Source organism: Protomyctophum parallelum (genome assembly GCF_964188405.1).
Source record: "Protomyctophum parallelum genome assembly, chromosome: 16".
Classification (NCBI taxonomy): domain Eukaryota; kingdom Metazoa; phylum Chordata; class Actinopteri; order Myctophiformes; family Myctophidae; genus Protomyctophum; species Protomyctophum parallelum.
In genome coordinates, this window is record NC_139711.1 from 18,867,516 (window position 1) to 18,883,982 (window position 16,467).

The 16,467-nt window shown below is 45.9% G+C and overlaps 1 protein-coding gene across 2 annotated transcripts in view; it reads right to left on the minus strand.

Annotated features, from left to right (window-relative positions):
* The window catches only part of kdrl (kinase insert domain receptor like), a 73,742-nt gene that overhangs the window by 31,860 nt on the left and 25,415 nt on the right, over positions 1-16,467 (minus strand). For both annotated transcript variants that reach the window (XM_083785931.1, XM_083785930.1), the window contains exons 10-17: positions 14,391-14,547; positions 11,868-11,982; positions 8,771-8,879; positions 6,448-6,732; positions 6,091-6,237; positions 5,387-5,515; positions 2,920-3,026; positions 903-1,032 (exon numbers count right to left, since the gene is read on the minus strand). In XM_083785931.1, coding sequence (XP_083642057.1) covers positions 903-1,032; positions 2,920-3,026; positions 5,387-5,515; positions 6,091-6,237; positions 6,448-6,732; positions 8,771-8,879; positions 11,868-11,982; positions 14,391-14,547 — 1,179 coding nt within the window. The remainder of the gene's footprint in view (positions 1-902; positions 1,033-2,919; positions 3,027-5,386; positions 5,516-6,090; positions 6,238-6,447; positions 6,733-8,770; positions 8,880-11,867; positions 11,983-14,390; positions 14,548-16,467) is intronic.

A 16,467-nucleotide genomic window follows, 5' to 3' on the forward strand; every position in this document is an offset into this window, starting at 1 on the left:
GCTCACCTAGTCTCAGGTACGGACACATGGATGGATGACCCCTAGCTGTGTGCAGTGCTTACCTAGTCTCAGGTACGGACACATGGATGGATGACCCCTAGCTGTGTGCAGTGCTCACCTAGTCTCAGGTACGGACACATGGATGGATGACCCCTAGCTGTGTGCAGTGCTCACCTAGTCTCAGGTAAGGACACATGGATGGATGACCCCTAGCTGTGTGCAGTGCTCACCTAGTCTCAGGTACGGACACATGGATGGATGACCCCTAGCTGTGTGCAGTGCTTACCTAGTCTCAGGTACGGACACATGGATGGATGACCCCTAGCTGTGTGCAGTGCTCACCTAGTCTCAGGTACGGACACATGGATGGATGACCCCTAGCTGTGTGCAGTGCTCACCTAGTCTCAGGTAAGGACACATGGATGGATGACCCCTAGCTGTGTGCAGTGCTCACCTAGTCTCAGGTAAGGACACATGGATGGATGACCCCTAGCTGTGTGCAGTGCTTACCTAGTCTCAGGTACGGACACATGGATGGATGACCCCTAGCTGTGTGCAGTGCTCACCTAGTCTCAGGTACGGACACATGGATGGATGACCCCTAGCTGTGTGCAGTGCTCACCTAGTCTCAGGTAAGGACACATGGATGGATGACCCCTAGCTGTGTGCAGTGCTCACCTAGTCTCAGGTAAGGACACATGGATGGATGACCCCTAGCTGTGTGCAGTGCTCACCTAGTCTCAGGTACGGACACATGGATGGATGACCCCTAGCTGTGTGCAGTGCTCACCTAGTCTCAGGTAAGGACACATGGATGGATGACCCCTAGCTGTGTGCAGTGCTCACCTAGTCTCAGGTAAGGACACATGGATGGATGACCCCTAGCTGTGTGCAGTGCTCACCTAGTCTCAGGCGATCGCGGGGGAACTCCCACTTGCTGGCATCGTACTGCAGAAGCTCACACTGCTCATCTAGTGGACACTCATCCGGATCAATGATGATGGAAGGACCCATCTTATAGTGTGCTGGCTGCTGCAGTGGTGGAAGGAGTGAATAAGAAGGGGGGGGGGGGGGGGGGGGGGGGGATAGAATAACAAAATGTTATGTCTCTGTCGGGCAGAAATATTGTCTTGTTTTTTTCTATTTTTATTAATGCCATATTTCTTCGCATAACATTTCACCGGCAATGACATGCCCTAAATAGGCACGCCAGGTTGAAAGTGGTTACGTCTGCAGGTTTTATACATATTTTTGTAACTAATGAAACAAGAGCTTGTGTAATAATACGGTCCAAAACTAACTGTTTTGGACTAGGTTTCTACCCAACCTTGATGATATATGCATACTGTGTCACAGAACAAGGACATCAATAGAACTTCTGCATTTCCTGTTTCATTTTTAGATCATGGGCAACCACAGACAAATGTAATGTTCCAAAATCCAAAATGATGCACTCGCAATGACTTTATTTGAGTTGTTTGGGATCCCCAAAATGTTCTTCCCACTGATGTCTGATGTCCATGTGGCATACCGTATGTTCTCATTCAGGGCTGTACAGAATGTATAAACGCCAGCTCAGCACCTTTCCCTTATCTGCAGAGGTGGGTAGAGCAGCCAAAAGTATTCACCACTCATAGTTAACATTTTGATACTTAGTTTAAATTAATAACGACTCAAGTAGGAGGACAGTAGACATCCAAATTATTACGTGATTTAGAGTAAAAAGCATCTTTTGAAAAGACTGCTCAAGTACGGAGTTACATATGATCAAACTACGAAACAAATAAACTGGCTCTGTAACCAAATCATAATGAATTGGCCTTTACATTTGGCCCAAATGAATGTAAAGAAAATCACAAATATACTTGGTGTAAATGTGAAAAGCATGTTCCACTTGTGACGAAACCATGAATGTGGGCTAAATTTATCCTCCCTTAAAAGCTGCATTTTGCAAGAGCAATGAGTCAGTGTTTCACATTCTAATCTACGCCATCTGTGCAAGCAGCTCAAGGTCCTTAAACTGGCTCCGGCAAAAATCTCGGAAACATCATATTAGAAAGGGCTCATAATGTGACGCCTGGTTTATATTTAGCCGATGTATTGTACACATAGATTGAGTGGCGCGGCACGCAACTATAAGTACTTTATTATTATTATTATTATTATTTGTACCGCTTTTTTTCTCCCCAATTTAGACGTTATGCCAATTGATTCACCCCCACAAACATTGCTGTGTTGTTACTGCTGCTTCACCTTCTGACTCACCTGTCAGTGAGGAGCCCCCACCAGGAGGACATTGTGGAGAGCCCTAAGGACAACGTGAAGTGACAAATATCACCCTCCCCGCCCAGCTTCGCTCCCCCGAACATGAGCCAGTTGTGTTCTTATTATACGCTCCACAATGCAGCCGGATGCTCTGTGGTGGATTCGAACCCCAGACTCTGCGGAGGTGTGCAAATACTCTGCGACCACTGCGACACCCGAGGCAGCCATAGCCCACCCCAAGGTGGGAAAATCTGACCCCCCCCTCTTTTATGAGGATTTCCTGTATTTGGTTATATAGAAGTGTATATTTGTACGTCTCTAAATGTCCTGATGAATTGAAAATGGTGGACCCTATTGTAAACAAGTGCAATGCTTTATGGTGTCGTCCACAGTTAACAGAGTTGTGCTTGAAATGTACTGTAATTCTGCAAACTGTTAATAAATACTTCAATCAGTCAATCAAAAACCCTTAACACTTACAGCGCTAGCATTTATTGAAAAATTAGGATCTACTTCACGCCAGCATTTTTTCTTATTTTGAAAAGCCACATTTCCAGTCTACCGGAAGTAGTATTAACCTAGGAAGCCTGGGGACAGGCCTTGTTTACAATATGAATCCAAATTAAGATTTGACGCAGCATCATGGGCTCTTACCTTCCTCAGCTTGCGGATGAAGAGGATGAGCATGAGCCACAGAAACATGGCCGCCGCTCCGGTGCACACCAGAATGATCACCTCAATATTAGCCTTCCCATCATCACCTGGAAACACGTACACGCATCTTAAATCAGTTGGTTTGGATTCCTGCAGGTTAATCAATCACATAAGCCCTATTTTGCCGTTCAGGCAGCTAACGCAATCACATCGCTGATCCGTCCGATATTCCCATATGTGGGCATATACTGTATATGGGCATTGGGCATATATATGCAGTGGTGGAAAGTAAAAGTACGGAATTGAAAATGTACTTGAGTAAAAGTACAAAAGTATCGGCATCAAAATGTACTTAAAGTACTAAAAGTAATCATATTCATATTGCAGAATGTCCCATTTCACAAGTTCAAAATGTGTAGAAAATCTATTGAAAATAGACGATTGCGACGCATTGTGAGCTTGTAGATCGGCTAATTTCAAATGGCCGAAATGTATAGGGTTGAAGTGGTTATTGTTTTCTAATCAAAATGTTAATCGCCAAAAAAGTAACTAGTAACTAAAGTTTTCAAATAATTGTAGTGAAGTAAAAGTACAAATTTTGGCTCCGAGATGTAGTGGAGTAGAAGTAAAAGTACTGGAAATTGGAAATACTCAAATAAAGTACAAATATCTAAGTACAGTACCTCAGTAAATGTACTTAGTTACTTTCCACCACTGCATATACGGAGATCCGGTTGTCCAGAACCGCCAATCTAACCGATATGCCCATATGGAGACAGATCGACTTCAAAGTTCAAAGTCACCGTGCGTACTGCCGAGGTCCCAAGAGACTCATGTGTACAGTATAGGGCATTCTCTTGATCTCTTCTAGTCATTTTTACTAGTTGACTAGTTGCCTAGTTTACTATAATCTACCTGATCTTGAGGCCTACAAAATCGGGGAAAAAAAAGAAAATTCTTATCAAGTAGTCAACTAGTACCAACAAGGTCGACTAGTGGATTTACTAGTCGACTAGTTGAATAGTCGACTAGTTGCTTAATGCCCTAGTTCAGTAGAGTGGGAAGTCGTTATCAATAAATCACAAATTCTGGTAACATGGAGTACTCTGATCAATCAATATGTCGTCTTAGTACCGATGTCATAGTCTGTGCAATGTGCAAATCAGTGATGTTTTCGGTTGCGATTGTTGCGATTGTAAATGTTTTTTCAAAGTTTTACAAGGTTTTCGCTCATAATGACATGCAAGGTTGAAAGTGACTAATGTTATTTCCCCCCCGTGTATAGCTTAGGTTACATTATTGTTAAATATTGGGAACACAACAGAATGAATATACTCTCACTACAGTAGATATCATACAGTTGACTATGAACCGACAGGGTTGCGACTCTTCTCTTTCTTGTCTTTCTACTTTGTTTGTTTGGGTTTCTTTCCCCAACATTTTCTCAGAAGGGTTGTTTACACACTGTGAGTGGAACCACGACTCGACGGTTTATCCTTACTTTGTTTGGGACACGCATACCACAACTTGTTTTTTTCGATAACTATCAAACGCTGTTTTCCTAAGCGTCCATGTCGACACACACCAGGGGGGCTCCCTGTCCCTTCAAGTATGCGTGGTAGTTATATCTATCTGGCTCTCATACATGCATGTTCATGGGATTGCTCTCCAAAAAAGGCCAAAGCGGAATACAGACGCAGAGGCCTCAATATCTTTGGGATGAGGGAATGGATAATGTTGACTTTGAGGTTGAACATTAAGGGAATTCAACTCTGAGCTGAGGAACGATCACGGCCTGGTGCCAGGAGTTGGTAGAAAACGGTCACATGGCCTCAGGCTGTCAATGCCACCATCACCTCTTCACCTTCACATGCTGTACGCACGCATGCACGCACGCACGCACGCACGCACGCACGCACGCACGCACGCACGCACGCACGCACGCACCCACCCACACGCACGCACACCAATGGCTGTTGAGAGCAGAGGAACTGGCTCCCTGACCACAGTCATTAGTGGACCTCTTAACACTCTCCCAGAGGTCACGTCCCCAGGGCAGGGACCCTCAGCCAGAGCCCCCCATCATAAAACCCTATAGGGAAGAATTCACTTGGCATTCCAGGCAGCCTCAGCATCCTTCCCATGGGGAGGCTTTTCAGTCTGAAGTCTAGCCAGCCAGGCCTATTTGTAGTGGCGAGTGGAGAGAAAACACGGTCCGGTCGGTCATGCATTTAAGTTTTCCGGCGTGTTCCGCTTGGTGACCGGCCGGCGCTCATCGGTACACTTGGTCCCTGACGTGTGCAATGGACTGTAGATTGATTGATTGGTGATACACATCCGGTACTTTACTGTGGGAGGTACTTAGAACTGTATCCGAACACTTGGAAAGTGATGGTGATGATTGGGTAACTACAGTACACGGTTCCAACCTATTTTTGGTGAAGATGAAATGTCTTGAGAGACTCACCGACCACGGTGACGAGTGCGCTGGTGGTCACGGACCCGTCCACATTGCTGGCCATGCACTCGTACAGACCCTCGTCGTCTTTCTTCACCCGGTCAATGGTCAGACTGCCATTCTCTCCCAGTGCGATACCTGCGACCACGCAAAAACTCTCAATTGTGCAGGTCTATTGTACTACATTCTGAAGTGTAGTATGTATAATCAGTGGTGGAAAGTAACTAAGTACTTTTACTTAAGTACTGTACTTCAGTACAATTTTGAGGTATTTGTACTTTATTTGAGTATTTCCAATTTCCAGTACTTTTACTTCCACTGTCTCAAATACATCTCAGAGCCAAAATTTGTACTTTTACTCCACTACAATTATTTGAAAACTTTAGTTACTAGTTACTTTAGAGATTAAAATTTAAATTTAAATCTATCTATTATTTTCAATAGATTTTGTACACATTTTGAACTTGTGAAGTACTTTTACTTTTAGTACTTTAAGTACATTTTGATGCTGATACTTTTGTACTTTTACTCAAGTACATTTTCAATTCCGTACTTTTACTTGTAGTTCTAAATTGCAGTATTGGTACTTTTACTTAAGTAAAACAATTGAGTACTTTTTCCACCACTGAGTATAATGTCTCTCATCATCGCATTGCTGGGATTACAACGTGGTTATGGCTAAACGATATAGTTAATCAATTACAGCTGTGTACCTGGGCCTTCCATCACCTCCACGTCATTCTTGTACCAGGTGATTAAAGGAGGGGGCATTCCCTGCGCAAGGCAGAACAGGGTCAAGGTGCTGCTGCTGTTCACATCCTGATTGGTCAGATTCTGCTTGAGCCAGGGACGTCTTCTCTCTGAACCGAGCACAAACAATCATGTAAATCTACCAACACGCTTTGTCATGCTTCACTTTAATAGTTACGTGGCAGAAATAGCCGATCTAAAGCTCACAATGCATTGCGAAGCTTGTAGACTAGGCTATTTGTGGCACAAGACAGCGATGTACAATAAAGTATAAAATCAGGCTTTAGAATTATACACAGGAGGCTAGAAAACAGACGTACCGTTCACGACGAGCACAGAGGTCTTTTGAGCAAACTTGTTGGGATGGCTGTCCGCCCGGCACCAGTACGCGTTGGCGTTGTCCTTGGAGACGTTGCGCAGGGTGAGCGAGCGCGAGATGTTGTAGAGGCCCAGCAGGAGGTCAGAGACGTCGGAGGTGACCGTGCGGTTCCAGACGTCCAGCCACTGCAGGTCTGTGTACAGGTAGCGAGACGCGCGGCAGGTGAGCGTGATGTCGTCCCCCTCGATGGCTTCCTGCGGCTCGATGGTCATGTGCTCAGTGAGATCTATAGTGAGGGGAGGGGAACGCCAATTCAGTGGTTCTCAAACTTCTTTGTCTCACGTCACCCCTGTAAATATCGTTCTAATCCACGGCACTGCTGAATTACACTTTACAGCACCTCTCGATCTATGTCATAGTACTGTGCGTAAATATGAAAATGTAGATCGAAAAAGAACATGCGGCAAAGTGCTATTTAGGTCAGTTTTTACTATACTACTGTAAGTAATAAGTATAGAAGATCTAATTGGTTAAACTGAAGTGATGTCACGGCACCCTAGGGTGCCTCAGGGTGCATACTGTACTTTGTTTAGACATACTGAACAGTATGTCTAAACAATGCGTGGCCGGTTACAACTAACCAGTGGCCGGTTAAAACTCACCAGTGGCTCCCAACATGCGTGGCAGGTTAATACTAACCCATGGCAAGTTAAAACTAACTTGTGGCTTCCTGTGAGATTAGGTTTAGGGATTGGGTAGGGTGTCGGACTAATGCCTGTCGGACTGTTAAGTATGTCGGATCAAACATATGCACCCGGATGCCACAGCACCTACTTTGAGTTAATTAAAAACCAAACAGATTTCAGGGAAACAGTAGATTGCCCTCCACATTGGGTTGTTTATACTAAAGTATTAAAGGTGCTTTTACACGGTAGTCTGTGCCCATCTGTGTCCAGCTGCGACCTCGCTGCTGTTGTGGGGATGAAACACGCTTCCTGCTGACCGAGGCCGTTACTATTTTATAACTGTGTGTTCCAAACGCGGAGCCGCTTCATCGCCGTCGCGTGATCCCGGAACGTCAGATTTTGCAGTTATTTCCTGTTTCATCACTGCTAATTGGAAGCACGTTGCCATGGGATGGCGGCGGTGCTGATGGCGCTCCCGCATCCCTCCTCCTCCAATGGGAGTCAGGCCGGGGCCGGGCCCCGGGGGAGCCAGACTGTGCTTGTTTATTCAGAACGCTGGAAAGCATTCTGTGTTCCGTAAGGGAAGACAGCTGTTATTACAATTCCGTTCCTTTTTTCGACCAGCTAGCATTCCATCCTCCTCAGTCATCCCCACGCCACCTCTGGAATGGAGCGGCGCGTTGCCTCTTGGGAATTCTGCCTTTTCTGCAATGTTGTTTCGATGCCCTGCACCCCCCGTCGTGTCCCCTAATTACAGGGTCACCCCCCGATGCCCTTCTTCTAAGAAAATATATTATTCAACAACTTCTCGGGAGATGTTATCGACTTCTTTGCAATGTTAACCCTTGCACAGTTCCCCACCAGTTATTACACAATGACCTCAATGGGTATCGGTTTTGGGATCACTTTGGAAAGGATCAGAAGTACACAAAGTAAACATGATTTGCTTCGCATCGTAGAAAAAGTAGAACCCTGAACCTACTGGTATACCTTGAGTTAAGGTTGCATTTATTCAGAGCTGTTTTTAAACACGTGCATTGCACTTCAGCCATATGGCGTGGGACATGTTCGCCTCTCTGCTGTCCTGAGGCAGCTCTGCTGCATGCGGAAGATGGCTTCAATTAATGCCCCCCTCCGGTCTGTTTATTACACAATACAATCTGCACATTCTTGCTCCGCCTCATGTAATTCATCATCGTACACAAATGTATAGATTATGTGAAAGGATCTGAAGCTGTTAAAAGATTGAATGCATCTACAAACGTCTGCATCTTGTCTGTTTTTCCATAATGCTGTATTCTGGGAAAACCACTTGAATGTGGTTAAAATATATTTCATGGCACACCAGTACGTGCCTCAAGCTGATTTAAAAGTGTTCAGCGTCATCTTTTAGTGTGCACAACCAACCAACCAAGTGTTTGCATTCTTAAGACCCACTGAATCACCATGAAAACAAAGAGGAGGTACTGCTCTTATAAGACTAAGACAGACTTTTGAAAGCTGGATACTGTAGGTGGAATGCTTGTGTATTTGTCATAGTAATGCATGTCCTAGTATTAAAAGGTTTCTCGTCTCCATGCGAACATAAGCATGAACTACTAGTGTATTGTAAGCCCTTTGTTACTTTGACCCACTTACCGTGCACATAGAAGCGTTTTCTCAGCGTGCTGTTACCCAGCTCATTCTGGGCCATGCAGGAGTAGAATCCTGACACACTAGCTGCTGCTATCACCAGGGTGCTCATAGTCTAATTGGGATAAAAACAGTCATTAGTATTTGCGACGGTAACAAAAATGCAGGGGTGCAGAGGTTCAGTGTAGGTTATACGCACCAAAGCACAATAATACAGTAATAGGACTTAAGCACTGAGTTTTATGGTCTAATGGGATGAAATAATAACATGGCATTTTCTATGGACATCTTTGTGGTGGTGATTTGGGGGTTTAACAGGTAGGTGAGAGGTCTGGGTCTAAGCCCTAGCCCTTGTTTTATTCTCTCCGGTGCTTCACATTAATGAAAGGATACATCTGGTGTTTTAAAAAACCTGCTGTGTCTCCATCAGAGCAGCTCTACAGATGCAGAGCTCAGGGTTCCCGGTCATTTCCTGGAGAGCACTTACAATGCCACACTCGATTCTGTCATCGGATGAGTGGAACACCTTGTAATGGCTTAAGTAGACATAATAATAAGTCAAATCTGGGAGAGTGCCAGATTTCGTGGGGTTCTGTTTTGTGTGTGTTCTTTTTTTTTTCTGTCTGCAGGGCCGGGGCGGTCAGCTTACATCAAAGTTTGTGAATTGAATGTGGTGTATTATTTGGGTGTGCGCTTCCTGGATTTCTTTCTGGGGCAGCTGACCCTCAGAAAGAAACTAGATTTGGATGTGCAATTTGCCAGCGACTTCTCTTCACCTGAGAGGGAGGACGTACCGTGTAGGGTAGTACTAAACACTGCACAGGAATCAAATAAACTGCTGCACAAAACACTATGAAGGGCTGGAAAACAGTCAGAAAATGTTGCAGTTTTCTGAAATTATAGGTGTTAAAAGTCAACACCGGTTGTCCTCTTTGCGTTTGTTATGACATTTTGTCAAAGCGCTGATGGAGGCGGTCACGCGGTTTCACGTTACAGCTATTACTCGCTATGATGTAAGCTGAGCCTGAAACAGCAGTCATTTCGACAAGTGCGCTGCAGTCCCAAAGTAGTGACCTATGACCTCTTGTGCCCATGTCCCTCTCTATGTGCTTCACTGCGATTGTGACCTGCCCCCTCCCCCCTCCCCCAGCCCACGAACAACCGGGCCTTCTTGGGGAGCCTCCCCTTGGAGGCATGGCCTTGACCAACGTCTTGTTCACGGGCCGCAGCAATTTATGTGAGGTGACAGAGAGGAATTCACTCCCAACAAATCCCTCTCTTTTAAACCCGGTGCTTGTTATCACTGACCCTTGGTCCTCGCCCTCATAAAGCACCAACGTTTTGGCCACAAAATGCTTGTAAATAAGGAGTACCTCACTATTTGTGTCAATCACAGATAGGATGGCGATATACCATGTGTGAATGTGGCCAAACTTCCAATTACTTGGTCTCGGTGTGCACACAACACAACTGATGTGATTCTGAATTCTACCAACCATACCAAACTGGAGGGGGAAGCCTTTATAAATCACCGGTGCAGTGAAACAGAAGAAACACAATTTAATACTGTAACCTTTCTGAGACTGATGGACATGTTTGGTTAATGACTAAGCAGATTTATTCTCCTACCTGGAGGTTTCATACTCCTGATGTTAATGCTTACACACTATTGGATTTATGCCCCAATTTGACCCAGCAAGCTGGAATAGTTTTCTTTCATCTAATCCCATAGATAGGCTTTTGGGAAAGCAGTCAAGGTCTGCTCTTAATTAAGTTTGGGGCGAGTGGTTTTAGTAACAAGCTCCCTCAGGACATTTGCTGTAACGTCTACAGTCCCCCCATTGTGTGGCATGTTTTGGGTTCATGATGCCAAGACATGGGTTGATGTTTATTGGTCAAATGAAGCGAACGACCATTAAATTAAACTTAAAAAATGATTTAGGAGGAAAACAACAGGTATACGGTAAGTGTGAGGCTATCAGTATATCACAGGTGTCATTCTCTGACGGAATACCTCCTTCAGAGAGTTGCATTTATTCTCAAAAAACCTCACCTCTACTCAGACTGAGTTGCAACGAGGCCAACAGAGACATCAAAAAGCCGATAACAAGAGCGCAACTCCAATTGTTTTTTTCCCCCCGACGTGTATAAGACCTCATTGTCCCAGGTCAATGGTGCCTGTGGGGATTCTCTATAAAAGCGGGCCCGCGTTCTCAGCTGTAGGACCACGCATGGCTTGAGCCATGCAGCTATTGTGCCGTTTTATGAGGCATGCTCCGCTCTCGGGGCTCTAGCAGACAAAAAGATTCACTGATGGCAGAATAAAAGCTGTTTCTCTGGCGAGGCCCAGCATGCTGAAGCTGCAGCTGGGGTCCTTTACAGGCCTGTTCCATGTCAGAGCCACAGTGGATCGGGGGTATATTTCACTCCAGTAGAGGGAAATGAACTGTGTCTTTCAGTTAGGAGTGTACACAAAAAAAATCACTTTTCCTGGCAGAGGTCTTACTCTCTCTTGAGGGGCCTCTTTTCATCAAAAATGTGTTTGTTCAATACTCTATATTGTTGAGTTGCATATTATCGATGTTGGCCCGTTGTTATTACTCCCATATTAAACAATTATGGGCAGATTTATTTCCTGAAGAAATGCCAGTACAGTAGATGTTTGTCCAGATGAACACACGAAAGCAGATCATCTTGCTGTTTTGATAGTAACTTAGTATATTAAATCACTCATTATTTATTATTATTACACAATCAAAGGGAATTAATATTGATTTCCTCAAAAGAGGATTTTTATGTGTTTTGGTCTCTGATAAACAAAGCTAAACCAAAGGGGACAAAATGAATCACTAGAAGAGGAATATATATAGCAACGCATGCCAATAGGAAATTGAGTGAATGTATTGGTTTCAGATGCTGTACTATGTGACTTCTAGGGTCTGGTCACGGAGGATTTCTAATTCTAACTGATCTATGTGCTGTCTCTTTGCTAGATCTTCTCTTGAGCCTGTTCTTCCGTAAATCACTCTTGACGATACGCAGGCTATGTTCATTTTTTAATCCACAAGGATACAAAATACTTAAAAGCCAAGACCACATATACCTTGTTCTTTCCTTTGAGAAGTACAGCCTTATTGATTAGGGTCTTGATCCGGTTTTGGGAATAATTTCCACTGTTGTTCATCTGAACTGGGATCGGCTCAGTGAAAAGCATGCACCTGCAGGCAAAGAAAACATGCCTAAATTAAGTTTTCAGTAAAAGAAAAACAGACAAAACGGTTTTTGAGGCTGTTGGATTTGAAAACCTTTGGAATCAGTAGACCTCTGTAACAATAGAACCATAGCGTGACTGCTTTATGATAATAGCCCTGCAGGGTTAAACAAAAGTCTTAATTAGGGCGGCTGTGGCTCAGGAGGTAGAGCAGGTCGTCCAATGATGATATAGGTTATATTAGTCCATACCCACATTTCCACCTGATGTCCATCCGAGATATGGGACTACGGCTGTATCTACAGATTGCATAGCCCTTGGCGAAAATGCTAATAAACTGCTTAAATTCAGGGAAAAGTGAAGAATCGGTTTCCTCACTCCCTGCATGTGCCAGCTAGTGTTCAATGTCCATGTGCAATTTAAAATCAACTGTTCATAGGAGAAAAATGGATTAGGAGTGGACAGACTTTTTGGAATTTTGTTCATAAGAAATACAACAGTGTCTCTGTCGGGTGTAAACCACACCACACATGTCCCAAACGGTTAAAATAGCAACATAAAAGACCTACAAACTCGCGGTCTGCACGCATGGTGCAGATATACTGTAGATACTTTTTTGTGACGCTGTAGTAAGATCAATTGGAACATTAATTCACAAAAAAACAGTTTCTGCCCGACCGTGCACATTAGGATGAGCAGTAGTGTTAGTGGCTGGGCCTGGACCTGGTTGGCTACACTGCTGAAGAGAAAACCCATGGATGGACTACTCTACTCCCCCCCCCCCCCCCCCCCCGTCCCGCCCCCCGTCCTCCCGGCTGCCTGCGGTGGGGAACAATCAGCCTGATGAGAGGAGAGGCAGTCAAGGAAACGCCAGCGTGACAGGAAGGGCCGTGCTGTGCGTCACCTCGTACAGGAAACACCCCCACGTTCTGGACGGAGGAGATAAGGCTGATCGCCGGGGCCTCGGTGGGTCAACAAGGAACTACTGATAACTTCTCAACCCGCTGATAGAGACGAGCCTTGGCTGCAACCTCTGCTCTACCCTCCCACCAAATCGCTCCTTCCTAAAACGCAGCATGCTGAGATTGAACCGAGGTGTGATTTTGAAGGGGTAAGGTTAGGTAAAGCCTTGGATTCGCAGTAATGTGGGACTCCCGGCATCCCTAATCCTGACAAGTCATTATAGGTGCAAAACCTTCCAAACATATAAATTCAACTATTAATATAAAAGATTATCCCCAAATTTGAAATAGGGCTTAAGGGCCACTGTTTCTTGTATCAAGCCCAATTATCTTAGTTCACCCCTGCAGGGAGAGTCACGTTGACATGGCTGACACCCCCCCCCCCCCCCCCACCAACATTGTTTTCCATTGGCAACTAAAAGTGTTTTTTTTTCTTTCTCCCTTCACATACTGCTATTATGGATTATTAACAAGAAGTACTTGTCAAGTTACACCATGTGAAGTGTAGCATAATTTAGTCCCTCGATTGTGCTGCGGTCTGCAGGTTTGTTTGTGCTATAGCGGTGTTGGGCGCTGATAACCCAGCGGTAATGGCCCATTGTTTTTTTTCCTGATCTTACAACTTGCAGGTCTCCTGCTGTCATTGACGGGTACATTACCGTTTATGGGTTCGCTAACAGGCCAGCATTCATGAACACTCAATCACTCTCTCTCTTGCACGCACACGCGCACACAAACAGAGTACTGTTCAGCTTGTGTAGTCTGAGAATATACCCGCCTCTGCCGTCGATGACCATAAACAAAGAGTGTGTGCGTGCCGTGCATGTACAGTTTTAGTGACTTTAGCATCCAACACATTCACATGCTTTACAGTTGAAAATGGCACAGATGAAACTTTGGGCAGTGAGATAGTAATGAAATATACTGTTCACATGAAGTGATCCTGTTATGATTCACAAATCCTCGGAGATTGAAGTCACTGCACACTGCACAACTGGCCCTACATATTATTAACCATTAAATTATTATATTATTTCTGTAAACTTGTTAATAAGTAGGTCGGGAGAGGCTTATTGACGGTATCAGCCGATAATGCGGGAGTCCGTCCACGTTACAATGCGCTATAGACCCCTGAGGAGATGAATATTGCTGAGGTGGAGCGCCACACACCTACATGTACCATCATCTCCCGGTACTTATACCGCAACAACTTGCCGCGCCCAAGCCGCTCCACTCATACGCTGAGCTGTCGATGCCACACGATTGAGCCACACATGACCTTGAGCCACACATGACCTTGAGCCACACATGACCTTGAGCCACACATGACCTTGTGGTCCAAAGGCGAGAGCTCTACCGACTGAGCTACCCGGCTACAACGTGTTAAGGAGTCGATATAGAACTCGTGATGATAATGAATGTGATGAAGGACGGCGATGAAGTGGTGACTCACTTGGTTTGCGTGGGGTCTGAGTGGCAGGGCTGCCACAGCCAGGTGACGTTGGGCAGGGGCACTCCGTACACGGTGCAGGTCAGATGCTGCTGCTTGCCCAACGTATAGGGCTGAACGTCCAGAGAGGCCAATTCCCCCTCTGAAATAGTTGGCTTCACTGTAGGCGGCATACATCACACACACACACACACACACACACACACACACACACACGCGCGCACGCATGAGCACGGACACAACAGAAGGAGATGAGCCAATCTTGCACGATCCATCCATTTCTAAGGCCCTCTTTAATGTCTTTATAATAAGTATGACAACCATGATGGATTAGCCATGAAAATTGGTGCCAATGACCACCGGTTGTCCCTTTCAGACCGCTGTGCTGTCTCGGAGAAGAACAGCGAGTGGTTTGCCAGGGCGGGCTGGGGTATAGGTCAGACGGTTTGCCAGGGGGCGGGGTATAGGTCAGACGGTTTGCCAGGGGGTGGGGTATACTGTAGGTCAGACGGTTTGCCGTATAGGTCAGACGGTTTGCCGTATAGGTCCGGTGGTTTGCCGTATAGGTCCGGCGGTTTGCCGTATAGGTCAGGCGGTTTGCCAGGGCGGGCTGGGGTATAGGTCAGACGGTTTGCCAGGGGGCGGGGTATACTGTAGGTCAGACGGTTTGCCGTATAGGTCAGACGGTTTGCCGTATAGGTCCGGCGGTTTGCCGTATAGGTCAGGCGGTTTGCCAGGGCGGGCTGGGGTATAGGTCAGACGGTTTGCCAGGGGGCGGGGTATACTGTAGGTCAGACGGTTTGCCGTATAGGTCAGACGGTTTGCCGTATAGGTCCGGTGGTTTGCCGTATAGGTCAGACGGTTTGCCGTATAGGTCAGATGGTTTGCCGTATAGGTCAGACGGTTTGCCGTATAGGTCAGACGGTTTGCCGTATAGGTCAGGCGGTTTGCCGTATAGGTCAGACGGTTTGCCGTATAGGTCAGACGGTTTGCCGTATAGGTCAGACGGTTTGCCGTATAGGTCAGACGGTTTGCCGTATAGGTCAGACGGTTTGCCGTATAGGTCAGGCGGTTTGCCGTATAGGTCAGGCGGTTTGCCGTATAGGTCAGACGGTTTGCCGTATAGGTCCGGCGGTTTGCCGTATAGGTCAGGCGGTTTGCCGTATAGGTCAGGCGGTTGACCCTTCCACTCGGGCCCACATGTGGCCCAATAGCACGGGTCAGTGGATCAACGGTGTGTGGGAGAACACGGCAGTCAGTTAATCAACAACAGGCATCCAGAGATGCCTGTATGTATGTACAGTATGTGCCACCTCAGGAGGAGATGTCTACCAAACGTTTAATCATTCTGCCGTAAGCTCATGCACTGATATGGGGTCTCTTTTGCAGCTGTCCTCAGTCACCCCCCCAGCCCCCAGCCCCCCCCCCCCCCCCCCAACCCCCCCCCCCCTACCCACACTAGGACCACAGAACATATTCATGTTCCCGAAGTACTGGGCCGACATCAAACAATTGATGAACGATGTTTAAAATAGTTCAGTAATTGTTACCAGGAGACTCCTCATTTCGTTTGTTTGTTTCTTCTCTGAGCTCATTTTTTTTGTCAATGCAATAAAAATATGTTTTGCTGAGTGGGACAGTCAAGGACCATAAATAAAGCTTATACAGGCCAGAAGGGGGCTGATCTTTACACTTCTGGCACGGCATTGGGATTCCTAGATAATGTGCAAAGAATGCAGTGAAAATACTTTCTGCTCCCCCATAGGCAGCTTGGAGTAACTGACACATGTGTTACATGCTGCTTCCCCATGCTTTCTAACAGCCAGCTCTCACTCTAGGTTATTTTAGTCTCCGTCCACGACGCCAAAACACCATTAAAGCCCACAAAATGCACTGCCTCCTCCGTCTCTGGCAACTCGCGGGGTATTCGAAGCTATCATAACAATGCAGCACGCTCCCCGCTCGCCTCAAGCTGTATACATAAATGCACAGAACATTGTTGTTTACATGAAGCCGCGCCGCGTATATACACATGGTGAGGATGCAAATAAATGCCCGAGTCTAAGGGGGGCCTCGAGCG